General features: G+C 46.2%; 1 protein-coding gene across 6 annotated transcripts in view; it reads right to left on the bottom strand.

Moving 5' to 3' along the window:
* SLC9A8 (solute carrier family 9 member A8) overlaps nucleotides 1-14,884 on the bottom strand; it is a 73,942-nt gene that overhangs the window by 33,754 nt on the left and 25,304 nt on the right. For all 6 annotated transcript variants that reach the window (XM_043478501.1, XM_043478498.1, XM_043478502.1 and 3 more), the window contains 3 exons: nucleotides 11,069-11,152; nucleotides 5,753-5,854; nucleotides 4,621-4,655 (listed from right to left, as the gene is read on the bottom strand). In XM_043478501.1, coding sequence (XP_043334436.1) covers nucleotides 4,621-4,655; nucleotides 5,753-5,854; nucleotides 11,069-11,152 — 221 coding nt within the window. The remainder of the gene's footprint in view (nucleotides 1-4,620; nucleotides 4,656-5,752; nucleotides 5,855-11,068; nucleotides 11,153-14,884) is intronic.

The raw sequence follows: 14,884 nt of genomic DNA, 5'->3' as shown, positions 1-14,884 counted from the left end.
TGCCCCTTGTCACCAGGCCACCAGAGTACCGTCTGTGACGGTCACCAGCCTCCACTCAGATTTGCAACATCTGAGGAAGTGCCGAAAGTCCGCAGCACTTCCAGCGTGCTCCAGGGGCCGGGCGGCATGGGTGGCAGACATCAAAACCAGGGCTGCCTCCCACCAGGCCAGTGCTCTCACCCCAGCAACCAGGAAGGTCTAATTCCTCCAACACACATGCATTAATCGCCTACTTTGTTTCAAGCACTGAGGCTAATAATAACAGCAAATACTTATGTGGTACTTACCATGTCCCAGGCACTGTTCTAAGCGCTTTACAGACAGTAACTCAATAATCCACACAGCAACCGTATGAAACCAGTTTGCATCTCACACTGCCCCGCTTACACAGGAGAAAACTGAGGGACGATGAGGTTAAGGACCCTGCCCAAGCAGGATGCAAACACAGGCCAGCTGACTCGGAGTGGGGGCTCTGACCCGCTACGCCGGACACAGCAATGCCCGGGGCCGAGACCAGCTCAGGAAACGGCCAGTGCTACACAGGAAGTCAGGGTGATGGGAGTAACGTGGCAGGATGGTGTGGGTGGGGACCCCTCAGAGCGGGGGGCCAGGAAAGGCCTCTCTGAAGAGATGAGGATCACTGAAACAAGGGCCTACGTGACAAGAAGCAGGTGGTAAGCCAAGGCACTGGGGGCAGTGACCAGAGGAAGCCCCCTTGGAGGCAGAGCAAGCTTGGTTGCCTGAGAGGCAAAAAAGTGAGCCTGGCAGCGGTGTAGTGAGCCAGAGTGGCTGGGACACGGAGGCAAGGCCAGGTCATCCCTGGGGGCTGCCTAAGGGGCTGGGACGGTTATTCTCTCACCCGTGTGTCTGTTTCCCCAAGAGTTCTTGCAAGCCTTTGATTTCCTCAAAAGGCTACGCCTGGCACTGTTTTCCTGGAGCCGTCAGGGGACAGTCTCAGGCCCATCCACCCACTTCCCGTCCTCCCTTCTGGGAGGGAAGAGGGGCTACTTGGCCTGGGGACCAGGGCGTGCTGTCCCCTGGATATTCCCGGCAGCTTCTGTGCTCATCCAGCTCTGAGCTCAGGGAGAGGAGTGGCTGGCAGGAGGGGACTCCTGGCTGCCTGGCCAGCTACAGAGCTCTTCATACATCAAGAACCCGGCCTTCTGGTTTCCGTGATAGTGCCCTGGGAGCTGAGTTAATGTGCACTTACACGGGACAGCCTGCTCACTTTGAGGATGGTCTCCAGGTCCCAAGCTGAGGAGCAGACCCTGAAAGACAGTCTCAGCTCAGACTGCAGTTCTCAGACTTGCCCTGTCCCCACAGAGACTGTCATGCGCTTTACGAGCTGTGACTTTACCTCTTGCCCCCACCGTGAGCGCCCAGGCGGTGTGTTCTCAGGATCTGAACTGCTCTTTGGGGAAGGCAGGCAGGCGGAAGGGAGGGAGAGGTAATCCCACCAACCCAGGAGGCTGTGAGCTGCTGGCGGCTGGCCTTGATGCCCCCGCTCTGCAGCCCACAGAGGTTCTCTCTCTTCTTTTAGTCCCACTCTCCTCACCCACAGAACATAAAAGGGCTTCAAAGGAAGAAGAATGTCTAAAAACTATATCTTGGGGACTTCCTTGGTGGTCCAGTGGTTAGGACTCCTCAATTTCACTGCAGAGGCCTGAGTTCAATCCCTGGTTGGGGAACTAAGATCCTGAAAGCAGTGAGTTGCAGGCAAAAATTTTACAAAGTACATCCCGAAGTGGGGTGGGGACCTGGGAGCCGTGGGTGGGTCGTGCATCGGGCACTGACTTTGTGTGGCTCGGCCGGCCCTCCCCTCGTCCTTCAGGGGGCACCCACAGCCCCAGTTCCAGTGAGCGCCCTCCAGCTTTCCTTTGTGGAGCCCGGCCCCCTCCACCCTCCAGCTGCGGAGGTTTGTGGGCTTCGAGGAGTAGGCAGGGGACCCAAACCTGGTCAGAGGACCGTCAGCAGGCATCTTAACAGGTCACCAGGAATCTGGCTAGCCCTCCTGGCAGGGGTGGATGAAGTGAGGGGGACCGTGAGCCTGGAGCCTCTGGTGCGGCCAAGCGGGGTGAGCATGCCCGCAGTGAGGCTGACCAGGGAAAGGCTGAGCGACGACAGTGAGGGCAGGGGTTCCGGACACCGGGTCCCCAGAGGCTGTCGTGCAAGAAGCTGTGACTCTGGGGACACTTCAGTTCCATGAGTCAACAAACTGCTTTTTTTTTCTTTTTGCTAAAACGAGTTGGTGCCGGGTTTCACTTGCACTAAAGAGGACTGACTGCTGCTCTCTGCAACAGTCCCCGTGGCATCCTGACCTGGGAATCCAACAGCGGGAAGGGGAAGGTGGACTGACGAATGGGCACAGGGATGGAGAGATGGCCAGACCTGTGTTACAGCAAATCTAGCTCAGCAGTGACTGTGGGATGCAGGTGGTCGGGTGCAGGCAGCGCCTCCCCCTTCCTGGGTGTCTGAAACTCCCCTAAGAAGTTAGGGGAGACGCGCCTGGCACAGACCGTAGAGCACGTGGCTTTGGCTGTGAATCTAAACTAGGGCACAGTGCTTCTGACAGAGAACATGGGAAGGCTGAACTATGAACTGTCTGGGTCATGGAGAGCTCTGCCTCTAAGCGGTCACTGAACTTTGCCCTCAGCTGCTCCACTTCACACCTCAGGATCCAGTCTTTCAAAGGCCAGGAGCCGGAAGTTCACCTGAACAATGCGTTTTCTTGAGTCTGTCATCCCCGAAGACAGGAAGGTCCACAAAACAGAAAGAAAATGGACTGGGGTGGTGAAATAATACAGCGCGCATCTACGAGGGAACTCGCTTTCTGGTAGAAACACCCATAAAGTAAAATCTTCTGTGCAACAAAGTTAATTTCATGTTTTCTACAGTGCAGAGGTCCACGCTTGACCTGCATGGTGTTTTATTTTTATTATGATTTTAAAAATTACTCTATCATTTATTTTTTTGGCATGGTGTTTTAAACTGGATTAAGTTGCCAACATTTAAAACTGGAAAAATTCCCTATTAAAATCTAGAAACTTGGCCTCTTTTGAATTAAAAAATTAGGTATCTAGTCATTCTGGGCCCATGTTTCTACATAGTAATTACTAGATGCAGCTAAGAGGTGGCGGTCCCCTTCAGACAGAGTGGGCTCCCTGGTTCACCACCGTCACCAGCTCTAGACACACACCTGGCCAGCTTCCTTCTGTGAAGGGTTCCACCAGGCCCTGCAGCTGTGTGGTTTATAACCGCGAGCTAATTTCCCCCAGAGGACACCCCCTCCCACCCCCACAATCTGCGCGACAGTCACTTTCTAACAGGAAAGGAAGTGTCTGCCCACAAAGAAACTCCACCTGGATCTTACTCTGCTTGTCGAAGGGCCAATCCTTTTATTCCTCACTTCCTGAACATCCCATCCACCCGTTCCATTCAATGTCACAAGGATTTATCAAGTATTTTTTGTGTCTCTAACCAGCTGTCCCCAGACAGGCTGAAGGACTGAATGCTATGACATCTGCCTTTACAGCCTCTGAGCTTTGAGCATTTCTTTTCAGTTGCAAAACACCTACAAAATACAGGCCATCAGTTCTGCTCTGCTTCCTGCTCCCTGTGAAACAAGAATGCGTCTTTCCCTCCTTGTTTATATATCGAGACTATCTTACAACAAAAGCTTTGACATCTATGTCCCTGGAGAGAAAACGAGATTGGACTTGATGTTATCGAAGGCACATTTCTCACGAAAAGGGCTCCAAGGTGCTGCTGTAGAGGCTGAGCACTCTCGCTGGTCCAGTGAAAGGGCCCCGGGGCTGAGCGCCGGGTTCAAGTGCCCCAACCAGGCCAGAGAACAGAACCCAGTGTTCTTGGCAGAGAAACACAGAGACGGGTTGCAGTCTCACTGGCTGTCTCAGTGAGGGGAAACCAGGTCACACTCTGTGTGTGCACTTTTTTAGCACTAGATCTGGTACCTTCCAAGAGACAGCTGCCCAGGTTGCTTCCTGCTAAGCCGATTATGGAAATTCCTGGACTGGGCTCCTAGACAGCAGCTCTGAGTGTCTGACGAGTAGCTTCAGCCTGGGGAGGGTGCCCACAACAGAGGCCCTGCCCTGCCTGCTTCCACCGCCCCCTCCCCGCTCCCTTTAGTGGGAATCCCAGAGTAAAGACTGACACCTCACCCCTGACTCCATCCCAACCTGTCAAGGAGACAAATTTCCATTATGGCCATTGAAAAGCTCTAGAAATGAGCTGCAGGTGATCTTTAATAAAAAAAGGACAAATGTGTAGTAGCCTGCAGTGTGCGTGTGTGTGTGTGTGTGTGTGCGTGTGTGTGCGTGCGCACACATGTGTGCGTGCGCGCCAGTTAACGAACCAAGAGTTATTCCCTTGAAAGCTGAAACTAAATCATTTCCATCAGCAACTCTCTGACTGCAGATCTTCAAAATTCTTCAAGATAGTTTTGATTCATTTTGGAGATACACATTAATTCAGAATAGATTCTACAGCAGAAATCATCAGCCAAACCAAGAGACACAATAGAGAAATCAGGAATCAATACGGAGAAAACTTTCCCCGGTAAGAAAGTACAGCCACACAGGTGTTGCAGTACAAAAGGTTTACCTGTCTGTCATGTTGAGTTTAGAGATTACATCAGCCTGTAAAATAAAACACACAAACACAGACACACACAAAAAAAAACCCCTGGAGAACAGCCAAGAAGATTAAAATGTCCATTAGTGTTTTATTACAGACTAATAAGGACATTAATCTTCACTCCCCAAACCACTTGAAAAATACAGAAAACTCCTAAGTTTTAGTTTAGGCATGCATCTGATCATCATACATCAAAAGTATGACAGAGAATGCTACATTCCTCAAGCCAAATTAACTAGTTTTCTTCTCTAAAGTTTATTCTCCTTTGATGCTGGAAGCTGAACAATGAAGAAGGCTGCATGACAGACAGATTTATTCTGGTGCCATCGAGGCAGTGGTAAAGGTGAAGATCAGACGGAGCCAACAAAAGAAGCAAACACATCTGACACACATAAAAGAAATCTGCCAGTCACCCCAAGGCCTGAACTTCAAACTGCATTTGCAGAACTGGGGTCGACAAACTTTCTACAACTGACCGTACTGGAAAAGAACTGGGACATGCAATAGACATGCATAAGGCAAAGCCATAGATACTACTTTCCTAGGTAGGTCTGAATTAATTAATTCAAATTAATTTGAACTCAAAATACAAAGCACTCAATTGATGACACTGGGAACTGCTTTAGGAATGGTGGAGAATCCAGGGAAGATAATTCTACAGGACAGCTTGGAATGGAGTGAACACATTCACAACCATTTTTGATTTTTAAAATGCAAATTTTTATTAAAGAAACAGAAATTTAACTTTGCTTCAGTCTGATAACATAACTGATATTGTTATAATTTGAAGATCTTGATGGTATATATTCTGCTTTATTTTTAGGTATTCCAACTTAAGACAATATTGGTTTGCAAATATGATCAAATACTTTGGGGGATTATGGAAAAGATTCACTCAATTCCAGACAGCAAAGCTTCTCGAGGATGCTGAGAAACAACTTGAGCACGCCTTTACTGTGCCTGTTTGACTTTGGATTTCTTTGCAGGAGTATTTACCTTGACTGGAAACCCAGGTCCCATCAGGTGTCCCTACCCCACTTTCCTGCACAAGCTCTAAGAATATAAGGTTTGCAAGGTTTTTCAAAGATATTTTCCTTACCTGGCCCAGAAAGTAAATTCCTCCACCTACAACAAAAGCGGAAATTGCTGTACCAAAAACAGCAAATAGGGTGATGGAACCAATATTTTGAAAGAAATTACCCTGTTTGAAAGAGCAGAGATGAGAGAAATGATTAGAAAGGCTGGTCTGGTCAGTGAAGTCACGTACACCACAACTGGCCCTGCTTACATGCTTGAATCTCTGTAAAGGGCACCATTACCCTCCGGGGTTGGCAAGCTGGAAACCTGGACACCCTCCCTCACCCCCACCTGCAGTGCAGAGCCAGTCCCGGGGAGTCTGCCCTCCCCACGTCCCTCACATCTCTGCTTCTCCCCCCTGGACTACTGCACAGCTTCATTAATAATAAGTTTCAACCATCCCTGGCCTTGCCCTCTGCTCTTCAAGGGCTTCCAGAATGATCTTTGCAAAAGATAAATCTGATAGTGCTGCCTTCACTCTGACCCCCATTTCCACTCAAAATGTACATAAAACGCAACCAAAGCCTGGATGGTTCGATCCCTTCAAAGTCTCCAACTTCCCCTTTGCTCTCTGGGTTCCCAGTCACACTGGTAGCTTTTTTTTCCTTTTTAATTTATCTGGCTGTGCCAGGTCTTAGCTGCCGCACACGGGATCTTTGATCTCCATTGTGGCACGCAGGATCTTTAGTTGCAGCATGTGGGATCCAGTTCTCCGACCAAGGGATGGAACCTGGGCCCCTGCGCTGGGAGCTCGGGCCCTGAGCCCCTGGGCCACCAGGGAAGTCTCCTCACTGGGAGCTTTTTTTCTTCAAATACATCGTCATACTCTCTGGGCTTGGCCCACTCCTCCTTCCCCTCTGCTTACTGAACCATCCAAGGCCTCAACATCCAAAGGCCTCAGGACATTTTTTACTTTCCCTGAGGGAAGCCTTCTCTGATCCCTCTGCCAAGTCAGATCGCAGCCTATGTTCTTGATGCACAATGCCTTTTCTCCTGGTAGCACTTGCCGCGGCTGAAATGTGACATTTACTTAAGTCATTACCTGACTGCTATCTGTCCCTCCCACTAGGCTGCAGGCTCGGGGCGGGCAATGACCACGTCTGCTCTGGTGCAACACAGTCACTGGCAGACGCCCGTCAGATGGATGATGCCCAGAGAACAGGTACTGAAGGAATTAGCTGTGCTTCGTGTTTGATCAAAGCCCAAAGTCTATATAATGATAATTTTTTCAATTAATTAAGAAGAGGTACATTACTATAAAGAATGTCAAGGTTATGTCAATGTTATAGGTTATACTATCAGAAACTCCTTTTTTGCTGTCCACATCTTTTAAGCAATTTTATTGCACTATTAGTGAAACAGAGTGAAATAAATATGACAAATATATTCCCATCTATACTTGACAGCACTTAAGAGAAAATATCTGAGTACAAGCAGTAGTAACATCTTTCACATATCCATTAAAGTTAAGAAAAACAAGTTGTTTATTAGAATCCTGTGGACTCTACTTGGGGACAAGGCCAGGGAACCTTGATGGCCTTTGACTGTGGGCCTGAACAAGGAATCCCATTTTTTTTTTTAGTCAGAAATTGTCAAGCCACAGACAAAAGGAACTGATACTTTTTTTTTGGCCGCATCATGCAGCTTGTGGGATCTTAGTTCTCTGACCGGGGACTGAACCAGGCCCTTGGCAGTGAAAGCACTGAGCCCTAACCACTGGACTGATACTTTAAATCTAACTTCAAAAGACCTTAGCTCAACACCAAGAGCCCACTAAACCTATCTCCTTCAGGAAGTATCTTTGCTTCATTTTTTGCAATTTTGATTTGGCTGCCCACGATCTGACATTCAATTACTTTGGCATATCAATCTTTAGCACACAAAGAACTTTAAAATAACTTAAGGCAAACACAATGATTGGGTTCTTCCCTAAACAAGACTTTCATCTATGAGTTTTTCTTTGCAAAGAGCTGTTTTGTTTTTTTAAGAACAGATTACACTACCTCTTGGTCTGTTTGTGTGTGTTTAGTTGCTAAGTCATGTCCAACTCTGTGACCCCATGGACTGCAGCACCCCAGGCTTCCCTGTCCTTCACTATCTTCTGGAGTTTGCTCAAATTCATGCCCATTGAGTCAATGATGCCATCCAACCATCTCATCCTCTGTCGCCCCCTTCTCCTCTTGTCCTCAATCTTTCCCAGCATCAGGGTCTTTTCCTGGTGCTTTCCTGGTGGCTCAGACGGTAAAGAATCCATCTGAAAGGCAGGAGACCCAGGTTCGATCCCTGGGTCAGGAAGATCCTGGAAAAGGGAATGGGCACCCACTCCAGTATTCTTGCCTGGAGAATTCCATGGTCAGAGGAGCCTGGCAGGCTATGGTCCATGCGGACAGAGGAGCCTGGCACGTTACTGTCCATGCGGTCGCAAAAAGTCAGACATGACTGAGCGACCAACACTTTTGTCTGTTTACAGGGATCTAATTCTGTTGTAACTTATGTAGTTGGCTAATATTAATCTGAATATTGAAAATTTACCAAAATTCAATTTACCCCACTATAAGAACTTCCCTTTGCTACATAAGGCAAATTCATCTGCTTCTTTCCGACATAATTAATGTTCTATTCTTTATATGGCACTAATAATTCAAAGAACCAAATAGCTGCCTACCTAATGCATATCAATTGATGATAATCATATGGAAATTTTTAGTCCAAACTCAAACTTACACCAGCAAATACAGCAATATTAAAATAAAACAAAGTCAACTTCCTATTCTTCAGGGACAAGTGCCGGCAGTGGACAGAAGTCTCTAAATTCACACTTTCAACTCACATTAGTCCCTGTCACATAAACTGTCACATTTTCCGCTGGAAAGTCATCTTCAAAGAAGTTTTCTCTCAAGAAACTATTTTCCTCAAAGTTTGAAAAGTTTATTTCCCCCTCCTCTGAAAAAATTAGAAGATAAAAAACTTTACATGTGCTAATATAATAACCAGTGTCATGTTTTTAAGCAAAAAAATCATTTTTGGGAGTTCCAGTTCAGTGGTTAGGACTCAATGCTCTCACTGCCGAGGGCTCAGGTTCAATCCCTGGTCAGGAAACTAAAATCTCACGCCAAGCAGCACACCAAAAAGAAGATAATATGTACCCGACTTTCTTCAGTGCTGTCGTGAAGTATTTTCATAGTCCACTCTCAGTTCTTTCAAGATTTGTCCACAAAATTAAAGAGTAAAGGACACTGACCTTCAAATCCTTCTTGCTTGTTTTTCTAACAATTATTTGATGTCAGTTTTACAAGATATAGGATTTTTTTAAACACTAAATTTCTTGTTCTTTTTTCTTTGGATTAATACACAGTAAAATGGTAACTAAAAAACTCCGGACTAAACATCTTAATTTTGCTTTACTATTCAGGAGGAAAACTAAAGATTTAATTTGTATGTTTTTACTAAAACTCTCACGACAAATTTAATTCTCAAGTTTATTATGTTATTAATATTATTTACTTTTTATTTATTTATATTTGGAGTATAACTGCTTTACAATGTTATGTTAGTTTCTGCTGAACAAAGTGAATCAGCTGTATGTATAAATATATCCCCTATTAAATTCTTATTAATTATTGCCTAGAGGCTCTGATTCTTTTTGATTTCCTGGACTGAAGCTTGCCAGGCTCCTCTGTCTATAGGATTTCCCAGGCAAAAATACAGGACTGGGTTGCCATTTCCTTCTCCAAATAATAACTAGTCAGGTTATAACAGATAATACAAGAAGCACTACCAATTATTTAATGTGGTGAGTGGTGCTTTGCTTACATCTTTCCATCTAATGTAAATCTCAATGCAACCTAGGAGGTAGGGTTTGGGGATCTTTTTGGTCATTATTTTTAATTTCTACTCTACTCAAAAGGGGGCATCTCCCATGGCTCAGCAGCAAAGAATCCACTTACAATGCAGGAGCCACAGGTTTGACCCCTGGATCAGGAAGATCTCCCGGAGGAATCTCCAGGGTGGCAACCCACTCCAGTATTCTTGCCTGGAAAATCCCATGGACAGAGCAGCGTGGCGGGCTACAATCCACGGGTCACAGTCAGACAGGACTGAAGCGACTTAGCACGCAGGCACTACTCAAAAGGAACCCATAGGGGGCAGCGCACGACTAGACCTAGGTCTCTGGGTCCAAAATCAGGCTCTTTTCCCTTTCCACGGACAGGCCAAACCTTGAGTCCTTCCAACCCTCATATTGTTTTAAAATCACATTTACAAAATAACTGTTGTACTACTAGTATTTTAAGTTGAATCACCTTATTTCAAAACTTAAATACACGAATATTTAAAAAGAACTCACAGACAAAGAAAAGCCTAGGGTACACAAAATGAGAAGCTCCTGCTTTCTCCTGGAGGCAGAAAGCGTCCAGCCGGAAGCTGGAGGACAGAGACCAGAAATGTCAGAGCAAAGCAGAGAACCGGGCAGGGCCAGATACTGCGCTGCAGGGTCGGGAGCCAAGAATGGGCAGAGCAACTGTGGGAGTCAGTGAATGGGCCAGAAGGAGCTCGGAAGCCTGGGGGGAAGGCCGCGCTCTTGTCTGGAGAGGAGGAGCAGGGCCAGGGAGGGGATGGGAAGGTGGGAAGGAACAGGGTCCGGGGCTGAAGTCCGCTGGGAGTTGAGGCCCAGAGAAGGGCCTGAGGGCGGAGACTCTGAAGGGTGGGTGGGCCAAAGGAGGGAGAGAGGGAGAAACCAGCAGGCCTGGGGCACCCATCCTGTCATCGCAGGACACAGTCTGACTTTTTAGCATGGGTTAGTCTGACTCTAAGAGGAGTGAGTATAACATCCATGTGCCATTAAAATCACTTTGGGAGATTTTTCTGGTGGTCCAGTGGTACAGAAATACACCTTTCAATGCAGGGGATGTGGGTTTGATCCCTGCTCAGAGCCAAGAGGCCACATACCTCGGGGTAACTAAGCCTTTGTCCTGCAACTACTGAACGTCAACTAGAAAGAAGCCCGTGCACCGCCACGAAAGACCCACGTGCCTCAATGACAATCCCGCGTGCAGCAACTAAGTTCTGGCACAGCCAAATAAATACATATTTCTAAATTGGTCATCTCTAAGCAAAGCACCCCTCTAAGGAAAACACTAGAAAGCCACACCGCCTGAAACCATGAGAGCAGCCCACCGATCGTGTTTGCTCCTCTTTACAAATCAGGCGCGAGGGTCCAGCTTCCACCTCATCCCCAGGCTGTTCACACAGAGCCACCGCCGCTGCACTAACGCCCCGCGCCCTTAAGGACACACAGGAGCCCCCAGACCACAAGCACTACTGCGTGCCCGAGTCTTACCTTGTGCAACGAGTATCCTGACTCAAATATGATAGGTGGGAGCAAGAGGAGGAAAAACATATTTGGACGAAACATTTCTTCCTCCTGCAAACATAAAAGGTGTATTTTCAGAATAAATATATCAGTGAAGAGCCAAAGTCATTCTTCTCTCGGAACTTGGCCCAGTGGAAACATACAATGTTTAAATCACTCCCTGATGATAAAACCAAACAAAAGCAGTGACAAAACAAACAAACAAACATACAAAGGCCTCAAAGAAAACCCGCATTTAAAAATGTAGAACAAACTACTTTAAAGGTGACCAGAAAAATAAGCAGCAGAATGAGCTGCTTCCAATGTACAGCAGTAGGCTCTTCATCCTACTAAGGAAAGTAAATTAACTTTAATATAGAAAACATTTCAATTCAAAGAGAACACTTTCAAAAACAAGTCCACAAATTGGAATTCCTCCAGGGAAGAGGTAACGGTAAGCCCTAAAACAATCCACTTAGAGGGAGGGTAAACCCCACTCATGTTTAAAATAGCTCTGCCTTTTCTCTGCCTATCAGAGACAACTATGCCATTTTCCTAAATCTGACTGTGATGAAACAGTTCTCACCTGATGCCCCTGCAACTTGGGACGTGGCTATAAAGTGAGCCCCTTGCCAGCTTTCAGATTCAAACATTAAGTACCATTATGAAATATATTTTTAGAATATGAATATCTTCAGGGACAAAGTTACCCTAACTTTGGGGGGATGAAATAATAATTTCATCTTCTATATTAATACAGCTCTCTTCTTACAAACCTACAGAAGGAAGGAAGGAAGGGATGAAGGAAGGAAGGGACAATGGAAGGAAGGAAGCTCTAACTGTGGTGGATTGGAGGGAAAATACATACTGGTTCTCAAACCCAAATGAGGACAAGTAATACAGTCTACTTAAAACTGAAAAATCAGGACCTTTTCAAAAGAAAATTCCCAAGCCACAATCTTGACAGTTTGATTTCTTGTCAAAATCCCTAGTCAAAAGAATGATAAATGTATCCTTACAAATGTATGGCTGTTACCATAAGGACTTAAAATGACATTCGAAAAAGGCTCAAAATAGAAGCAAATGATGATTTCAGAAAATGCCTTATTAAGTCTTAAAATAACAGCCTGTATAACAAGCTCATGACTCAGACTGGGGCCATGTGAAAAGAAATGGGCCGACCTCTGTGATTTGTGGAGCACCCTACCCACAGGCTCTGTGTGGTAGGACCGGCAGAGACTCTCAGTTTCAGAAACTAAACTTCCCCTGGGAGAAAGGAGAGCCCACCCGCAGCGGGTTCACAGCATCCTCTATCCCTAGTTTGTGTCCACCGGGAACCTCAGAATACGACCTGATTGGAAAATAGGGTCTTTGCAGATGAAATGAAGGGCAGAACCCAGTTGCGATCTTGCTGGGTTAGGTGGGCCCTGAACCCAATGAGAGTGTCCTTAAAAGAGACAGAGAATGATTCATAGACACAGAGATGAAGGCACGTGAAGGCAGACTGAGGCAGAGAGAGGAGTTATGCTGCCACAGCCAAGGCAGGCCCGGGACCACCAGGAGCTAGAGGAGGTAATGAACGATTCTCCCCGAGGGCCTGGATTCCCTCCCTGAGGAGGCGTGGCCCTGCCAACACCCTGACTGCAGACTTCTGGGCCTCCAGAACTATGCCTGCACCACCTCTGCTGTTTCAAGCCACTCGGTCTGTGCTGATCTGTTACAGAAGCCCTGGGAGACACACACGCCACCTGACGGTGACTGTGTCACAGAGAGACCCCAGGTTCCTTTGGCAACATCTCCCCTCAAGGGGCCTGAGGCGGCACGTGAGCAACGTGTGTCAAATACCACCGACCCCACAGGCTGAGAAAGTCAGCCGGTTCTGACTCTCTTTCTCAATCCCAGTTAGTCGGACGCATCCATCTGGGGCCACCCGGCTAAGCCTGTCTCCACCGTGCCGATCCGTCTTCTTGACCAAGAGGGCAGGCTTGGCCTCAGAGGCTTCAGCAAGCAAATGTACCACTCTGTTTTCATATTTATTTATAAAAACAATATTGGCTCCCCACTTCAAACAGTATTATAAAGTCTCCTTATTTAAAATAAACGTTCACCAAGGTTCATAAGCAGCATCATTCAATGACAGTCAGAAGGGGGAAACAACGCCAGGGCCCGGCAGCAGATGAACGGGTGAACGGAAGTGTGGGCTGTGCCCACCACGGAATGTTATCCAGCCATAAAAGGACAGAAGTGATCCTACAGGTTACAATGTGGATGAACTCTAAAAACATCACGGTAAGGAAAAGCAGCTAGATGCAAGAGGACAAATATTTGCATGATTCCACTCATTCGAGGTACTAGAATAGTTAAGTTCATAAACATAGAAAGTAGAATAGGGGCCACTAAAAAACCAGAAAATGTTAAAAAAACAAAACAAAACACAGAAAGTGGAATACAAAGCAGGTAAAGAGGAATGGGGAATTGTTTAATGGGTAGGGTTTCTGATTGGGGTGATGAAAAATGTTCTGGAGATAGTGGTGATGACTAAATAACACTTGAATGTATTTAATGCCATTAAACTGTAAGCTTAAAAACGGCTCAAATGGTAAATTTTATGTTCTCATTTTATCACAATAAAAGCTTTTAAAAAACTGTTGTAAAAATGCACATACCTAAACAAGCAGGCTGACTTAAAGAAATATATTAAGCCTATGACAACACAGGCAGAAGGCTGCCCAGCGGGAAAGTTTGGAAACAGAACAACAGGGGAAGAAAACACCACTCCAGCACCGCTTTTCTCTCCTCCCCCTGCTCCCCGCAGCACCAGGTTTCCAAACAGGCCCTGCTTCCTGTTGGCTTTCCACAAACACCAGCTCCTCTGGAGAGCCGGCCCTACTGTCTTAGCCTAAAAACCTCACCCTTTTCTGAGGTCAAGCACTGGCTGCCTGAAAGGCTCCTCAAAGCATTTCATTGCATTCACCACTCAAATGTGGTTCACGTGTCTACACTACTAAACATGTTATTATTCTTTAACTTGAAAACCAACACACGCTGAAAAATATATTTAATAACTCTGAAGCATAGAAAATTAAAGGATAACTCTTTTCCCAGTCCTGCTCAGAGCAGGGCTCACCCATTCACAGGCTTCCCTGGGGTACCCCGCAGACCCCAGGAAGCAGCTGCACTCAGCGATCCCTGCTGGGGGGAGCGTGGGCCCAGGGCTGAGAGAGCGTCCGCTTCTTCCAGAGACGCCAGAAGTTCACATTTTTACATGAAATTTCTAGAATTTTATATAGATTAATAATATTTAAAAGAAAACTAATGATTTTTAAACTGGTTTTAAATTGATTCCAATTTCGATCAACTGATTTTAAATCAACAAAGTGTGTCGGGGGCAGTACTTACACATCAGGCTCTATCCAAGGTAAGAGTGGAGAAAGGGTGTACGGTCTGTGCTCTCTGCCCGAGAATGTGCCACTGTGAGGTTAAATTGAACCAGCTGCAGGAATGCCAAGCTTTATATACAACGCGCTCCAGTGGGGCCTGCCCAGTCCCTTCCCAGGCGGAGGGGAGTTCTAGAAATATGCCGAGCTCAATACACATACTGAGAATTCATTTAACACATACAATACGTCCTGAATACTATTATTATTTTATAAATGTAGACTTTCTTTTTTTTATTGGCGTATAGTTGATGTACAACATTGTATTTGATTCTGATGTAAACTGACTCAGTTTTACATATATATATTCTTTTTCATATTTTTTCATTATAGATTATTATAAGATACTGACTATTATTTATAACAG

Source organism: Cervus canadensis, chromosome 10 (assembly GCF_019320065.1).
Source record: "Cervus canadensis isolate Bull #8, Minnesota chromosome 10, ASM1932006v1, whole genome shotgun sequence".
Lineage (NCBI taxonomy): Eukaryota > Metazoa > Chordata > Mammalia > Artiodactyla > Cervidae > Cervus > Cervus canadensis.
The sequence above is the reverse complement of the archived record's forward strand: the minus strand, read 5'-3'. Positions and strand labels throughout refer to the sequence as shown.